The sequence below is a fragment of the Rhynchophorus ferrugineus genome, unplaced genomic scaffold (genome assembly GCF_030347505.1).
Source record: "Rhynchophorus ferrugineus isolate W39M unplaced genomic scaffold, kcgeb_rfMv2 rfM11, whole genome shotgun sequence".
NCBI lineage: Eukaryota > Metazoa > Arthropoda > Insecta > Coleoptera > Curculionidae > Rhynchophorus > Rhynchophorus ferrugineus.
In genome coordinates this window covers 20,398,225-20,413,551 of record NW_027472590.1, presented here as the reverse complement: position 1 = coordinate 20,413,551, position 15,327 = coordinate 20,398,225, and the positions used below count along the sequence as shown (strand labels likewise).

Below are 15,327 nucleotides of genomic sequence, written 5' to 3'. Positions count from 1 at the left end.
GTCGGTATATTTCATCACGCATTGTTTCCTAAGGATAAAGCAATTCCTGAAATTATTCCTTTCATCTGTTCATTATTTTCTCATCTTCAGTTGTTACGTCTCCTTTTTATATTTCATATCTTTCCTTCTGCAAGTTTTTAATATTTTTAATTTACTTATTAATTTACTGCTACTGTTCTGTTGTATTTGAAACAACACAAAAGCAAGATGAATACAGAAAACAAACAAGAGACGCCGGATATTGTTCTTCAGCATGACAATGCGAGCTCTCAAACAAGAAACTATTTGAGTACTCAAAACATCGAATTGATGGGTCATTCGCCATACAGCCCTGATTTGTCACCCAATGACTTCTTTTTGTTCCAATCCGTGAAGAATAAACAGCGCGGTCAAGATTTTCATCTCCTCAAAAAGCTATTGAAGCGTTCAAAAATCGTGTTTTAAAAATTCCTCATTCGTAATGGAATAAATGCTTTGAAAATTGGTTTAAGCGTATGCAGTCGATTATCGTGGCCAGAACTTTGAAAAACAATAAAAACATAAAAAACAATTGCCGAAATATTACTGACCCTCGTAGATAGTCTGTACTTAATTGTTCTTTTTTTACTTGCTTGTTATTGATAGATTTGTGATTATCATATTGTGCAGAAGATAAATAGCAATCATTCTTTTTCCGTTGCCATTCATCACATCTTCGTATTTTCTGATAATTGTACTATATGTACTTTGTTCCTGAACTAAATAACTATATCAACATTTGTCTAAAACCGACAATGAATATATCTTGATATCATTTTAGGTTTGGACAATTTTGAATGCCTCGCAAACAACTTTCGCATTCTAGACGATCGAGGGCAACCTGTGTTTGTAGCTGATCGTGATCAGATCACAGTAGGCGCGGACACATTAAAAGTAACCGGGGAGGGAGGAAGCTGTTTCAGCGGGTCCATTCAGACCAAGCTAGTGAGGGCTGAAAGCGGACATGATCTAAGGTATGTAAAGATCTAAGACGTTATTTATATTTGAATACTAAATTAGCCAGTGAACTTCGTTCCACATTAGGATTAATTTGTTGAAATATGAAATTATGTCATAAGCATGTGATGGCGTTGAATATTCAAGGGATACGAAAACAAACTATCTTTATATGTATTATATATTGGTGTACCTATTGAAAAGATTTTTTTTGATAAGATCTTTATTAGATACGCTTAGTACAATCTTAATTATAAATTAATTTATTACTACTTTTCATTTGTACTTGGGTTAATTCACAAGCAAGACGAGTGCGAGAAAACACATCAATATGTATTCCTCAATTATAAAATTATAAGAACTTATAGCTATAGTCTACACTAAGGGTATACACTTTATATAAGTTCATATGGTTTGGTTTTCTTCAATCTTCTGATATCCTACGCACTGTCCGGCAGTTGTATTGCTTCCACGTTAGTATGATTTAGTGACCTTCTTTCGTGTTTCAAGGCGAAATTTTGGATAACTTCGCAAATCCATTTTATTTCTAGGTCATCTTGCAGTTCTTCGTTGGTTACGTAGCTATAGGCATTGGTAATTAATCGAAGAACCTTATTTTGACAGCGTTAGACGACTAGTTGATTTGAATTTTTAGTGCAACCCCATATTTGCACCCCATATGTCCTAATTGACTTTGTGATTGTCTTATAAATTAACCTCTTTGATTTTAGATCAAGTTGAGAGTATCTTTCGACTAACCAGTATAATGCTTTTATTTTGGTTCTAATGTGTTTTGCTTTTTGTCTAACATGATGTTTCCAATTTAATCTACCGTCAAGATGGATTCCAAGCTGATTCTGCTTGAGGAATCGGGCGTCCATTTAGTGACATAAATAAGTTTTATTATTTCGCCGCAATGCAAAATTAAAGTGAACAAATTTGGACTTATTAAATTGAATTTTCCAATCTTTAGTCCATTTGTAGATTTTAATGACTGTCACTTGTACTTTTTCTACTGCCCTAGGCAGAGATATGTCGTTTGTCATAATAATTATGTCGTCAGCAAAGGTTCCAAGTAGTATTTCTTTTGTTGTTGGGATGTTGATCGGCAGTTTAGAGCAGATATAGGAGAGGTCCCAAGACACTACCTTGTGGAACTCCAGCCAAAATAGTTTTAAATGTCGAGAACGTCAATTCGTGCAATACTCTAAATTTTCTTCCAAAAAGCTACTACAGCAATTGACAATAGTTACGCGGTAACAATTTGCTCATCTTACAGATTAATTCCAAATGCCAAACCCGATCAAAAGCTTGTGAGACAGCCAGGAATATTGCAGGGCATTATTTCTTTTCCTCAAATGCTTTTTCAATAGCTGCAGTTAATCTGTGCTCTTGATCGATTGTTGAGTGGTGATTTCGAAAACCAAACTGGAAATCTGGTATTATTACATAATTTTACACGTTTAAATATTAGTTTCTCAAATAGTTTTGATATTGCAGTTAGCAGCAAAATAGGCCTGTAAGATTCGACTTGTTCTGCAGGTTTATCAGGGTTTTTGAGCATAATTAATGATGCCATCTTCAGTCTTAAACAGGCATTTAATATATATGTCAACATGATGATTGCTTTTTGTGGCAGTTCTTTCAATAATCCAGGTGAAATGTCATCTATACCAGGTACCTTTTTAAGATTGAGGTTATCAATTTCAGTGGCAACTTCCAGTGGAGAAATTAGATTTAGATCTACATCGGGTTGATAAACAGGACATGTATCCATGGTAGATTCTATATCATTAAGTTGAAATATGTTAACTGAGTATTGTGCGAACAATTTAGCTTTTTCATCGTTGCGTTGAACCCATTTATTTAGATCATTTTTAATTGGCGGTACTCGAATAATTGGTATTTTATTGAAAAGAATGATTCAGATTCTTCTGATCCAAGTATAATCATTTAATGAAATATTAAAGACCAAATACAAAAATTTAATGATACGGAGGTACTTAACCTATTCTAATGCCTAACAGTCATAGAGAGAAAACTCAATATGGGTCTCTGGAGAAAAGTTTCGCTACGTCCGATATTTAGATGGGATTATAAGCGGCCATTCAAATAATTTGATTTGAATTTGGTCAGTTTAATTCTCGATTATAGGCCTCTTTAAAGAAAACATTTTTCAGTATAGACACGTTAGTGGTTTTTTGATAAAGTTTCCAATACAGGTGCGGCACGTAACAGCCCTGACGTCACGTTTCATTGACCAATGAGAACAATTTAAGATTTTTAATATCATCAATCTATTTCTTAAGGACAGCCAGATACTTTTTCAAAAGGAAACTATGCTGCATTTCTCTATTATCTATACATCAACGCACACAGCACTTCCTAGATCGAGGATGCACTATACTTATATAATACTACCGACTAATGTTTATGTTAGCTCCAATCAAATTCGATTCGAATTTGATAGCATGATTATTATCGATCCAACCTTGAACTCTAAATTATGAGTGAGCTTATGTGACGGTGATCCTGATAAATACAAGGAATTTAGGAAATCAGTTGGATGATTGACGACATCATTTGGATCAGTACTGGAATAGATCGACTTAAATGAATCAATTTGTCCATTAATTATATTCTCGAATGATTTTTTATATACAAATCGTCCACATGTTTATTATTCGCTGATAAAATGGCTCATTCGCTCAACCAGTCATGGTTTTCGTAAGTATCACCAATACCTGAAACCACCCTTCCACGTCCTTTCCTTTGGAACTCTTCCTTTAAATCTTGTGAATTGACATACATTTTGTGGAAACGAAATTAGGACATGAAGATAGTCAGAAGAATTTTCCCATTGTTTGGCAATGGTTCTAAAACAATGGTTTTGCAAACACTTCCGCCGAAGTGTCATTTTGTAGCGGTGGCACTAAAACCAATCATCTTCCAACCAATGACATATTAAAAATCCAGCGAAAAAACGTAAATTTGACTATAATTTGTCAACGTATCATTCTCCTTATACTATGAAATATAAATATAAAGGCTTTTTTTGTATAAACCTTATACTGACAAAAATGAAAACAACATAAAAATAATTACTCATTTTGATGCAGTGGTTCTAAAGTTATGTGTATACAAACATTGCGGTGATTTATTTATATAGATAAAATTAGAGTGACAAGGCCAGGAATTATGTGTTTGAATGACTATATGTTCTAGTTGAACTACAAGCTCTTATCGCGTTTGCCTTGAGTTTACATCCAGCACCATTTTCGCATTCGCATTCATAATTAAGTTCGAAATTATTACTTCTAAATCGTTGTATTGATTTGATTTGATCTGATATTTTAGAAGCTACTTTTCAGTTATTATCATATACTCTGTTATTGTATAGGCTTGAAAATCGTAATATATTATGAAAATATTTCCAGTTTAAATATAATTTTATTACATAATATTTTATTTACTAATAGAATATATCAAGAATTCCGAATCACTTTACATGCCCTTCATAATAACAACTAATTTAGTAAACTATCCACATAATAAATTCACCCTATAAATATTACATGAGAGAACAATCGTATGACGATAACAATGATAAAATACCGTATATGCTAATAATAATGACCAATTATATACATAAACTTAATTTGTATTTAATGCTATATATTATGGAAATGGTAATTTGTTATTTGCTCGATGTTATTGTTATTGTTATTCACAAAATTACCACAACAATGTTAAGATATTAAAATTGTTCTATTTGTATAGGATTTGAACAATGCTTATACGAAAAGTGGGTTTAATACATGATATTTGTAACGGCGTCCTAAATATTTGGTATATCTGTTAAGGTAGCCAGGTTAAATAATACAACCACACCTTTGGTCCGTTACTTAAACCACTCTGAATTTGATGCCATAATTATCATACAAAATATTAATATACTTTAAAAAATACCTTTCAAAATACATATGATATTTATTACACTTAATTCAATCAACAGTAATAAAGAACTACTGAAACTATGGTTTAGAAATGAAATAAAATGCGCGTAAGAACCTTGAATTTGCATTAGCCAATATGAAGAAATAAATAAATTCGCTTCAACCACAATTAATTAATCAAAGCTCTCAGTATATGAACAAAACAATGGTAAAAAACAACGCCGTTAAAAACATTGTACGTTTAACTTATAAAAGAGATGAAGAAGAATTGCAGCGAAGACTAGACTTAATAACTAAAAAAAAAAGTAATTATAATGAAAAGGGAAAAGCAAAGAATTTAACAGGATTTTTACTGAAATAGCCTAAAATTAAACAAAACAAAGAACAGCAACAAGATGCAAAGACACAAAAATGCTCAGATCATCTCCAATTGCCGTGAGTAGTATCACTGATTTTGACTTACTTTACGAAACATTGAAGGCAAACTATATAGTGTACACAGCAATAATGTAATGGGTAAACAAAATTAAACTTAACGTATTCACAAAAATAAACGATTGTTTAGAGTTATAAAAACTGCAGCGCCACTTATATGAAGACAAGCAGACCAGAGCTATGAAAGTTATACTAAGAGACCTCCCAGCTAATAGCCAAAATTTTATAAATAATCGATGATTTAATGCAGTAGACATTCCAGTAAAAGAGAGGAACAAAAATAATTACGGAGAAATAGCTTTCCAAAAGAAATCTCTCTCTGTTTATGTTATCATTTCGACAGGATGCTAATAATAATATAAAAACTATTTATGAATCAAAATGATTTATAGAAGACACATTTTTCACCATAACGCCAACTGCATGGTCATGCGCACAAAAAAAATAGTACCAAAATAGAGCGCCTGAAAATAAAAATAAATTAGACAGTATAACCATTTACGAAATCTAACAGATGACAAGGAAATAGACTATTCGCTTCGGAAGGGCACTAAAAACCTAAAGGTATAATAGTCTACCTGTAAGAAGCCTAGTAGGGAATTAGGCACGCAACAATCAACAAAAAGCTGAAGGATACGCCGATCATTTAGAACAAACTAAACGAAACCAAGTTTGAATATAATCAACCGAACAGTAAGTGTGAAAATCCTCGGACTGAACTTGCTACACCAAAAGAAGTCTCCAAAATTATGTAAATCCGGAGAAAAAGCCGGACTATGACTTGATAACTGGACAAGTGCAGAAAAACCTACTAAGAAACTTTATTACTGCAGCATTGCGATAAAAAATTTCCCAATTTTTTGGAAAATGATTATTATAAAACCACCAAATCAAGTAAAATCTTATCGACAAATTTCACTGCTGTGCAAGTATTTGAAAAAATCCTGTTAAAAGGATTAAAACCAATCATTCATAGAAATAATTTAATAGCTGAACATGAATTTGGCTTTATAAGTAAATATGAAACAATTATAAACCAGTTACCAGAGGTTGCTAATACTTGGACGTATCGCAAGCCTTCGATAAAGCCTAGCATTAGGAACTCATGTATAAATCCCATAAAATGTTACCAAAGCAATACAATAAACTCTTAAAGTCATAGATATCAGATATTCAGAATTAAACAGGAAGAAAACTCAACAATGTAAGAGGCCGGAAGACAAAGCTATAGTGTTTACCTACTCTATACATGTCACAAATCACAAATAGAAGATTATTATTATGGCTTCATTTGCTAATGATACTGCAATACTTGCTATTGGAGATAACGAAGAAGTAACCAGAAAAATAATAAACAAGCAAGTAATAATATAAATAAGTGAACCCAGATATGAAGAATAAAAGTCAACGAAATGAGATGAAGAAAGAAAAGAAGTCGAGAACAATGTAACGAACATTCACATTCAGGAATTCACTTACAACTAAACTGTTCATATACCAATAAACATAAATAATACTATATATATCTCGAATTAAAATAATAAAAAATGTATTGATTATTTGGAAAAAATTTAAATTATCCATGCAAAATAAGTTGCTGTTGTTCAAGCAAATACTAAAGCATATATGGTCCTCCATTATGGGAAAGCCCTGAGAAGTGTTGTTGATGAACCTAGATACTATAGGAACATTTACCGACATCGACACCTTCGGATTCTCACTATCATTGAGGAAATATGATAAAAAGATGTTCGCAACAAGATATGAGCAAAGGCTCCAGTCCCATATTAACGTTGGATTGTTGAAGTCTTGAATAGCACTGAACTATAGCAGACTCAAGGGAACAAAACCGTGTGATCTGGTCTATTTGTGTAGTGATGTGTACTAATATACAAATAATGAAATGACCTCTAGTAAAGCAACTAGATAGTTCTTAATTAGATAGTTGATAGTTCTGACGAATATTATCTTGTCTGAAAGTAGTCGTATTTCTTATGCAGTTTTACGTCATTTTCAATAATATCGCAGGGCAAATTATTACGACAGCATGCACAAACTATTACCTTACCACCATCAAGCCCAATAGTTGTGCACAATGCACGCTACTGAAACTAGATTGCCTTTTGATCATCGCACAAAAACAAATCTATAAGATCAATAATCTGATATTTAGGATCATCCATTCATAGGATATTTTTCCATTTTATATGTGTTTTAGTCAAATTTAGTATATTTCTCATTAATGCTTAGGTACTTAGGTACTTAGTCTGGTTTTTTTGGGTGCTACGCATGCTCTCAGGGCAGCAGACAGTAAACATCTCTTTACAGTCGTCGCTGAAATTGTATTTTGGTAATTGGTATGGTAATTTGAGACATAGTTAAACCTCGATTTCTCGTGTCGATAGCATTATAATATATCAGTCTTGATTTCAGTAAATCGTTTTCATGTCAGAGTATATGTACACGTTTAAATGAACTCCGACTTTTTCTGCTTTCTTTTCTGCTGTCCAAGAGAAACCAGTTTGCTCTTTGCTAGTTTATACGCTTATGAACTATTGTAACTATAACATGAGCAACCCACTGATCTCTAAGTACATAGTTGTTGAAGTTGTAAACCCATATTTAAAAGATAAATTCAGTAATGAGTAAAAGTCACAATTCTAAATAATCAAGAATTGGCACTGTAGTAACTTTAGTGGCTATAAGACACGTGTGTCAGTATTTTTTCAAGATAAGGGCCAATCGATAAGGAACTAGTAATTTTGTTGATTGTTGTTATAAGCACAGTCGTAAAAATAGTAAACTGCAATGTCAAAATGTTTATATAAAGATGTATTATAATATTTTACGCCAACTAAACAAAGGGTATTTTTAAACTTTTGAACGACAGTATATATCGGTCGACATGGCTTTTTTGTTCATTTCTGAAAATCCAGTAATCTTACCTGAGAAATGGTTAGTCTGCAGACCCTATGCATTCGGGTATAAACGTATTTGTCCTTCGGGTATAATCGTGTACTCATGGCCGATTAATTTTTTTTGCAATATGGTCGGCATTTATCAGCAGCGTCCAAGAGAAGCGGATAGTTGAGGTTAGACTTCTGATAATAAAATGTGCTTGCTGTTTAATTTTTTTCTATGTTCATTATTGTATGTTGCATGTTAACTAGTGGGTATTATATTAGTAATTGAATATTAATCATGTTCGAAGAAGGAGAGAAGGACATTTCTAAATTAACTACTTGGTTAGTAGATTTTTATTTAAAAAATATGAAAATTTTATTGAAGAATGTTGAAGAATATTTTGTTGGTCTTTATATCAGATATGAACTAATTCAATGGTAAAAATAAATTATTGATACTGACTAATTTAGTAGAATTAAATATAAGTAAATGTATACTATATAAAATCAAAACAGTGAATTTAAATGTGATGGCAAAAGTAACATCTTAATCTGATTTTATTTAAACATGTTTTTAATTTAGACATTGTCATGAAAACCAATAAGTATATTAAAGTAAAATGTATGTAGACTTGATTGTTATTTTAACTAAAGATTAATATACATACTTTTTATAGTTTACAAGGGTAGAATTACAAAAGTAAATAAATAAATAACAAGGATAGAAACAAATATTGAATTGTGTAATTTTATTGGAATTTAACAAATATTCATGGAAAATTGTATATTAACCCGCAAAAAATTATGGAAATACTTATTCCATTCACTGAAATCAACCTAGCACCATGATTGGAAATACCGTTTTATATTTGCAGGATTCTGAAAGACTTTTACTTTTCTGTCCCATTACTTCTGCTTTTTTCTTCTTCAGATTCATGACTGTTAGCCTTGAATAAATAATGAACTTAAATAAATTATAACACATAACTATTCACACCTAAATTAGTTTTAATTTGCTTGTTATAATGACTATCTAGGAATCTATTTAGTTGTATCTAATCTATAAAAGTAATTAAATTATTAGTCAAGACATCACTGTGCAAAACATGAACTCATTACCTATTTTATTTTAAATAGAAAGGCTCCTTGTTCCACTTTTCTACCTTTACAGTAGTAGGCGTTAGATTTTAGAGTGTCGTTGACAATATTATGTGTTTTTATGAAACAATTTGTCAAATACTCTCAGCACATTTATCCTTAGAGTATTATTCTCCACCACTCTAGAATTCTGAAAAATTATACCAACAGTTACACTTGCAGTCAATTGATCTTTAATTTTATTCTCTTCGGTTTTTGTCAATTTTTTGTAACAATTTTCATATGTATGGCCCACATGTGTCTCAGTATATTCAATGGATACTTCACCTAAAATAGATGTTATTACTAAAACATATAATGACTAAAATATAGTTCTAATTGTTACCAGTCACTGAAATTTTTGTTATTCTTGACGGACAACTCCATTAATAAATTGATTACCTCTAGCTGGTGGCTGACGTAGTGTAGATATATTTTCATAACGTTAGTTGAAATAATGGATTATACCCAGGAATCATTTCTTGCAGAATTAACACACTAAATTCTCTCTATAAATGTAATATTTATTTTGATAAATTTATTCAAAATAATTTAAATAAAATCAATCAAAAATTCAAAGGATACTTACTTTTGGAGTTTTTTAAAACCAATTGTTATGGCTTTTATTATTAAAAATATGCTCTCATCGATCTATCCCATTCGGAGGCAGCGTCAAAAATGGCGATAATTCCCGATTGCAAGTTCCGAAAGCATATTGAAACTCTATTTTTGGTAAATGTTTGGTCGACCTCAAAATAGAGTACGATTCGAAATTACCGTTAACACACACACACGCACACACACACACACACACACACACACACACACACACACATACACACACACACACACACACACACATATATATATATATATATATATATATATATATATAGCATATTGAATTAAAAAAATTATTGTAATGATCAAACCTAAAATTAATGAATTTTACAACCTATTCTATTTACATAAAAACAACACTATATTAATAAAAATACACGCCATTTAAATATATTAACATTTACAAAAAGCTCACATAAATATATTTAAAAAAAAACAGAAACCATGTTTAATTAAAATGAGTGAAATATATTATCTACAAAAAGCTCACACACCATTTCTGCACAAAGACATACTGAAACTTATAAAATATATTTAAAAAAAAACAGAAACCATGTTTATATAAAATTTGATTGGACCTTCCAACTTCGCCAATAATGCTCTAAAAAATGTCTATTATTTTTTGATCCATTCGATTACAAAAATATAGGTAATTTTTCTATAAAAATGCATTCTGTTTGCCTTGTTTATTCCACTCCTCCACCTTTATAGAGGTAGCCACAAAAACATTAGTGTGTCGTTCTTTGTTAATGTTAAATCTCTTTATTATTCGCCTCCGGCCAACTCTTGTAAGTAATTTTTTCTTTTTAAAGTGTTATTTTCGACTACTGTTGCATCTTGTAAAATCCTATTGACTGTTACACCTGCAATCAATTTATCCTTGATTTCAGATTCCTCAGTTTTTGTTAGCCTTTTATATCCTATTTCGACTTTATGTCCTGCGTGTGTTTCAGCAAATTCTACTAATACTTTACCTACAAAAGAAAAATTATCATTACAAAAATATATCATGATTAAATTAAATATCTAATTACCAGTTACTGCAATTTTTACTACAATTCTTGATGGAAAAATGCCATTAATATATTTACTACCACCTGTTTTGGTTGACGTACTGAACATTTACTTACAATACCTAAGACGAATGGATCGTTAATGACAAGAAAATGTGTATTAAAGTAGTAATTACCTCTAACATTACCCCTAATACAACTGTACACTATTTCTTTCACACCCTTTGAAGTTTTTGAATTCATACAACGAGAACAATTTTCTTCTCTGCTGTCCTGTGTTCTCCATAAGTTATTTCAATGAAATTTTCGCAAATGTTGATTCTTATTTGATGTCGACGAAAATATTTTATTGCATACCTGGCAGCTAACGTTCCCACTATAAACAAAATTGATGGTAGTTGAATTTTACAACTTTTAAAAATATAACCTCACATCCTGTACTTACCTTTGTTTTTCCATATTTTCAAGCCAATTTTTGTTAAACAGCAAGAATAACACAACAATTTAAATTAAAATATATAATTTAAAATGGCCGAGAAATACCTGCCAAGAAAAAGAGGAAGGAATAGGACCGATTATGCGCATGCGGCAATTTCATCATTTCATTCAGTTGAACGTATTCTAGTAAAAAGTACTAAAATCAGTCGAATCCAAAATAGCGACTGAAACAGTCAATAGTAAAAAGTACACAATTACTAAACAGTTGATAGTAAATTTCAGTTGATAGTTCCCAACACTAAAAAAAAAATCACAAAATCGTTTTGAATGATCGAAAAGTGAAGTTGCGTAAGTTAGCTAATATTGTAAAAATATTAAAGACCATATTGGTTTTATCTTGCATGAGGATTTGACTATAGAAAGCTCTGTTCAAAGTATGTGCCGCGCTTGCACACTGTTCATCAAATATAAAAATGTGTTGATGATTCTGAACAGTGTTTGACCGTGTTTAAACGTAACAAACCGGAATTTTTGCTTTGATATATGGCAATAGATGAAACAAAATCCATCACTTCACTCCGGAATCAAAACCATTGTCATCTGAGTGGACAGCAACTGGTAAACCTCGTCCAAAGCGCCCGAAAGCACAACCGACCGGAAAGGTTATGACTTCGGTATTTTGGAATATGCGGATGCAATATTCATATATCTATCTTAACTTCTTGACTTATCTTGACTATTTTGAAAAGGGAAATACCATTGTAAAGACACGACCACTAACGGCTAGGAAAAAAATGTTGTTTCATCAAGTCAACGCAACGTGTCACAAGTCAATAAAATCAATGGCAAAACTGTATGAATCGGACTTCGAATTGCCTCCACATCCACCGTATTCGTCAGATTTGGCTACCAGCGACTACTGGCTGTTCGTAGACTTCAAAAAATGCTCACCGGTAGGAAATTTCGCTTAAATAGAGAGGTTATCGCTGAAACTGAGTTCTATAAAAGTGGTATTAAAATGTTAGAGCGGCGCTGGAATGATTGTGTGGCTCCTAATGGAGATTACGATGCTGAATGAAAGTAATTTTAAACAAAAAAATCCGCGCTTTCTTTGTTACGCCCGTAACACGTTTCAGCCCACGTGTTAAAACGCTCTACTGGATATGATCCAACCAGAAGCTACAAATTTAGATTAGTATATTCTCCTTATCCGAAATTGTTTTTCATAAATAATCAGTGCCCCCTGAATAAAACAATCACTTCATTATACTCGTATGCTATAATTAACTATGAAGATAAAATTAATAAGCAAAAAGCGTAGAATTATCCGAAGATCAAAGCGGAACTTCGAGAATCTTTCTCCATACTTTCACGTGGTAACATTCTCATAAATAAGACAACGAATCCGGAAAGTTTCCATCATATTTTGGATAAAACAGAAACCGCCGTCTAAAACATTCGCATACTTGATTTACTGGAGCTAATAAGATGTTGTAAAACATATTAATTTTTAATATCTTTATCGGGTCGGTCTTTATGTATCAAATTCAACTTTAAATCGAATTAAATACTTATTAGGAGTCGGCAAGAATCGACGGCAAAGTTCTCCAACGCAGATAATTTATTCATCGAGTCGACAAAATACGGAAAGGTTGATGACTGGACGGGAAGAAGAAGAATCTGCATATTAATTAGTTAAAAAAATCGTATTAATTATGCTACCGAAATCAACAAAGTTTAAAAGACATTACCGAATTGATTAATAACACTTCTACTTCACTTTTATTACATTGTACAGCGCGTTTCGTTCCTTAATAATCTGATACATTTATCAGGTATTTCATTTTGTTTAATATTGTTCGAAAAAAAAACTTTATCTAGGAAAATCTGTTGCCAGTAACTGTTTTATTTAATTTTCCTGTAAATTATTTTAAATAATGGCTTTTAAATATATATTTCACATTTAAAAAATATTCCTCAATAATCCGTCCCAAGCTAGACTATGACTACCTCCTGTTCACCGCTGTTGCTCTAACTTATCTCAAATCCCTTGATGCCATTCAAAATACTGCACTTAGAATATCACTGGGTGCGTTCCGAACCTTCCCGGCAATTAACTTGAACGATCTTATATCCAACCCACCTTTTTCTTATCGTATGGATTTTCTGTCACTGAAGTTCGTTTTGAGATCGCTTGCTCTGCCATCTTAATTGAATCTGACCTCCACATGGAGTCATCCACCTGTCCTGGGACATTTTATCCCTAACCACTCCACTCGTACCTCTCATATAATTGATTCTTTCCAGGGCTGGAGTTGGCTTATTCCATTCTCTCCCTATCCACTACACCAAATTCCCGCTTGGACCTTCACTACAATTGAAAAGTTCCCGGCCAACCATAGTAACACACATTTTTTTTGGTAAAGTTAGTTTTTTTTATTCAACATAAATCCCTTTAATGGTGATACACTGATTATAGCGAGCCTCCAACATTTCGATATCATTTTAGTACGATTTATGCTTTGTTTCAACATAGGCCTCAGCTTCGGCGATCACCTCTTCATTTGACGAAAGTTTCTTCCCAGCGAGCATTCTTTTGAGATCTGAGAACAGGAAATAGTTTCTGAGGTCAGATCTGAAGTATACGATGGATGAGGAAGCACTTCGAAGCCCAGTTTTCACTGACTTGTGACACCATGCATTGTTTTGGTGAAGCAGCACTTTCTTTTTCTTCAAATGCGGCCGTTTTTCGGCGATTTCGTCCTTCAAACGGTCCAATAACACTATGTAATGGTCGCCATTGATGGTCCTTCCGTTTTCAAGGTAGTTAATGAAAATTATTCCATGCGCTTCCCAAAATACAGACGCCATAACCTTGCCAGCCGACTGTTGCGTCTTCCCACAGTTTGAAGCGGGTTTATCGTGTACAGTCCAATCAGACGACTGTCGATTGGACTTCGGAATAAAATCATGGAGCCATGTTTCATCCATTGTCACATATCGATGGAAAAACTCGGGTTTATTACCCTTAATAAAATTCAAACACTGCTCCGAATCATCAACTCGTCGTTGTTTTTGGTCAAAAGTAAGCTCGCGCGGCACCCACTTTGCACAGAGCTTTCTCATACCCAAATATTCGTGAATGATATGATGTATACGTTAAGTTGATATCTTTAGAGTGTCTGCTATTTCATTCAATTTCTATTTACGGTCATTCAAAATCATTTTGTGGATTTTTTTAATGTTTTCGTCGGTAACAACCTCTTTTGGGCGTCCACTGCGTTCACCGCCTTCGGTGCTCATTTCACCACGCCTAAACGTAGCATACCATTCCCTGATGGTTGATTTTCCTGGGGCAGTGTCCGGAAATTCAGTATCAAACCAAGTTTTTGCTTCAACTGTATGTTTTCCCTTCAAAAAGCAATATTTTATCAACACTCGAAATTCCTTTTTATCCATTTTTTTTTCACAATAACAGAAGTTGTTATAATTCACTCAAAATGTTATAATTCACCAACTAATAATCCGATAGCTGTCAAATTTACACACGCATCTTTTGAGGGTTAGGGGTTGGCTAAAAAACGTATGGATTTAATTCTAGTTGCGCCATCAATGTGCCAGCCTGGGGACTATTCAACTGACCTGTTATTAATATATTTATTCCGTACTCCTCCTTGCTTCTGTATTGATGCAATTACAACAGAACAGTAGTAATAAATGAACTTGTAAATTATGATACTACTAAATATATCAAATGTAATATATAATCAAAAAGATATATTAATCTAAATTAAAGAAATTTGTAGATGGAACATATTCATTGGTTCTTGAACATGGCAGTGCTGGTTG

General features: G+C 32.5%; 1 protein-coding gene across 4 annotated transcripts in view; it reads left to right on the top strand.

Moving 5' to 3' along the window:
* Scgdelta (Sarcoglycan delta) overlaps nucleotides 1-15,327 on the top strand; it is a 163,348-nt gene that overhangs the window by 141,799 nt on the left and 6,222 nt on the right. For all 4 annotated transcript variants that reach the window (XR_013007654.1, XR_013007655.1, XM_076417385.1 and 1 more), the window contains one exon: nucleotides 800-992. Coding sequence is in view for 2 of the 4 variants with exons in the window: in XM_076417385.1 (XP_076273500.1) it covers nucleotides 800-992 (193 nt within the window). In the remaining 2 variants the exon portion in view is untranslated. The remainder of the gene's footprint in view (nucleotides 1-799; nucleotides 993-15,327) is intronic.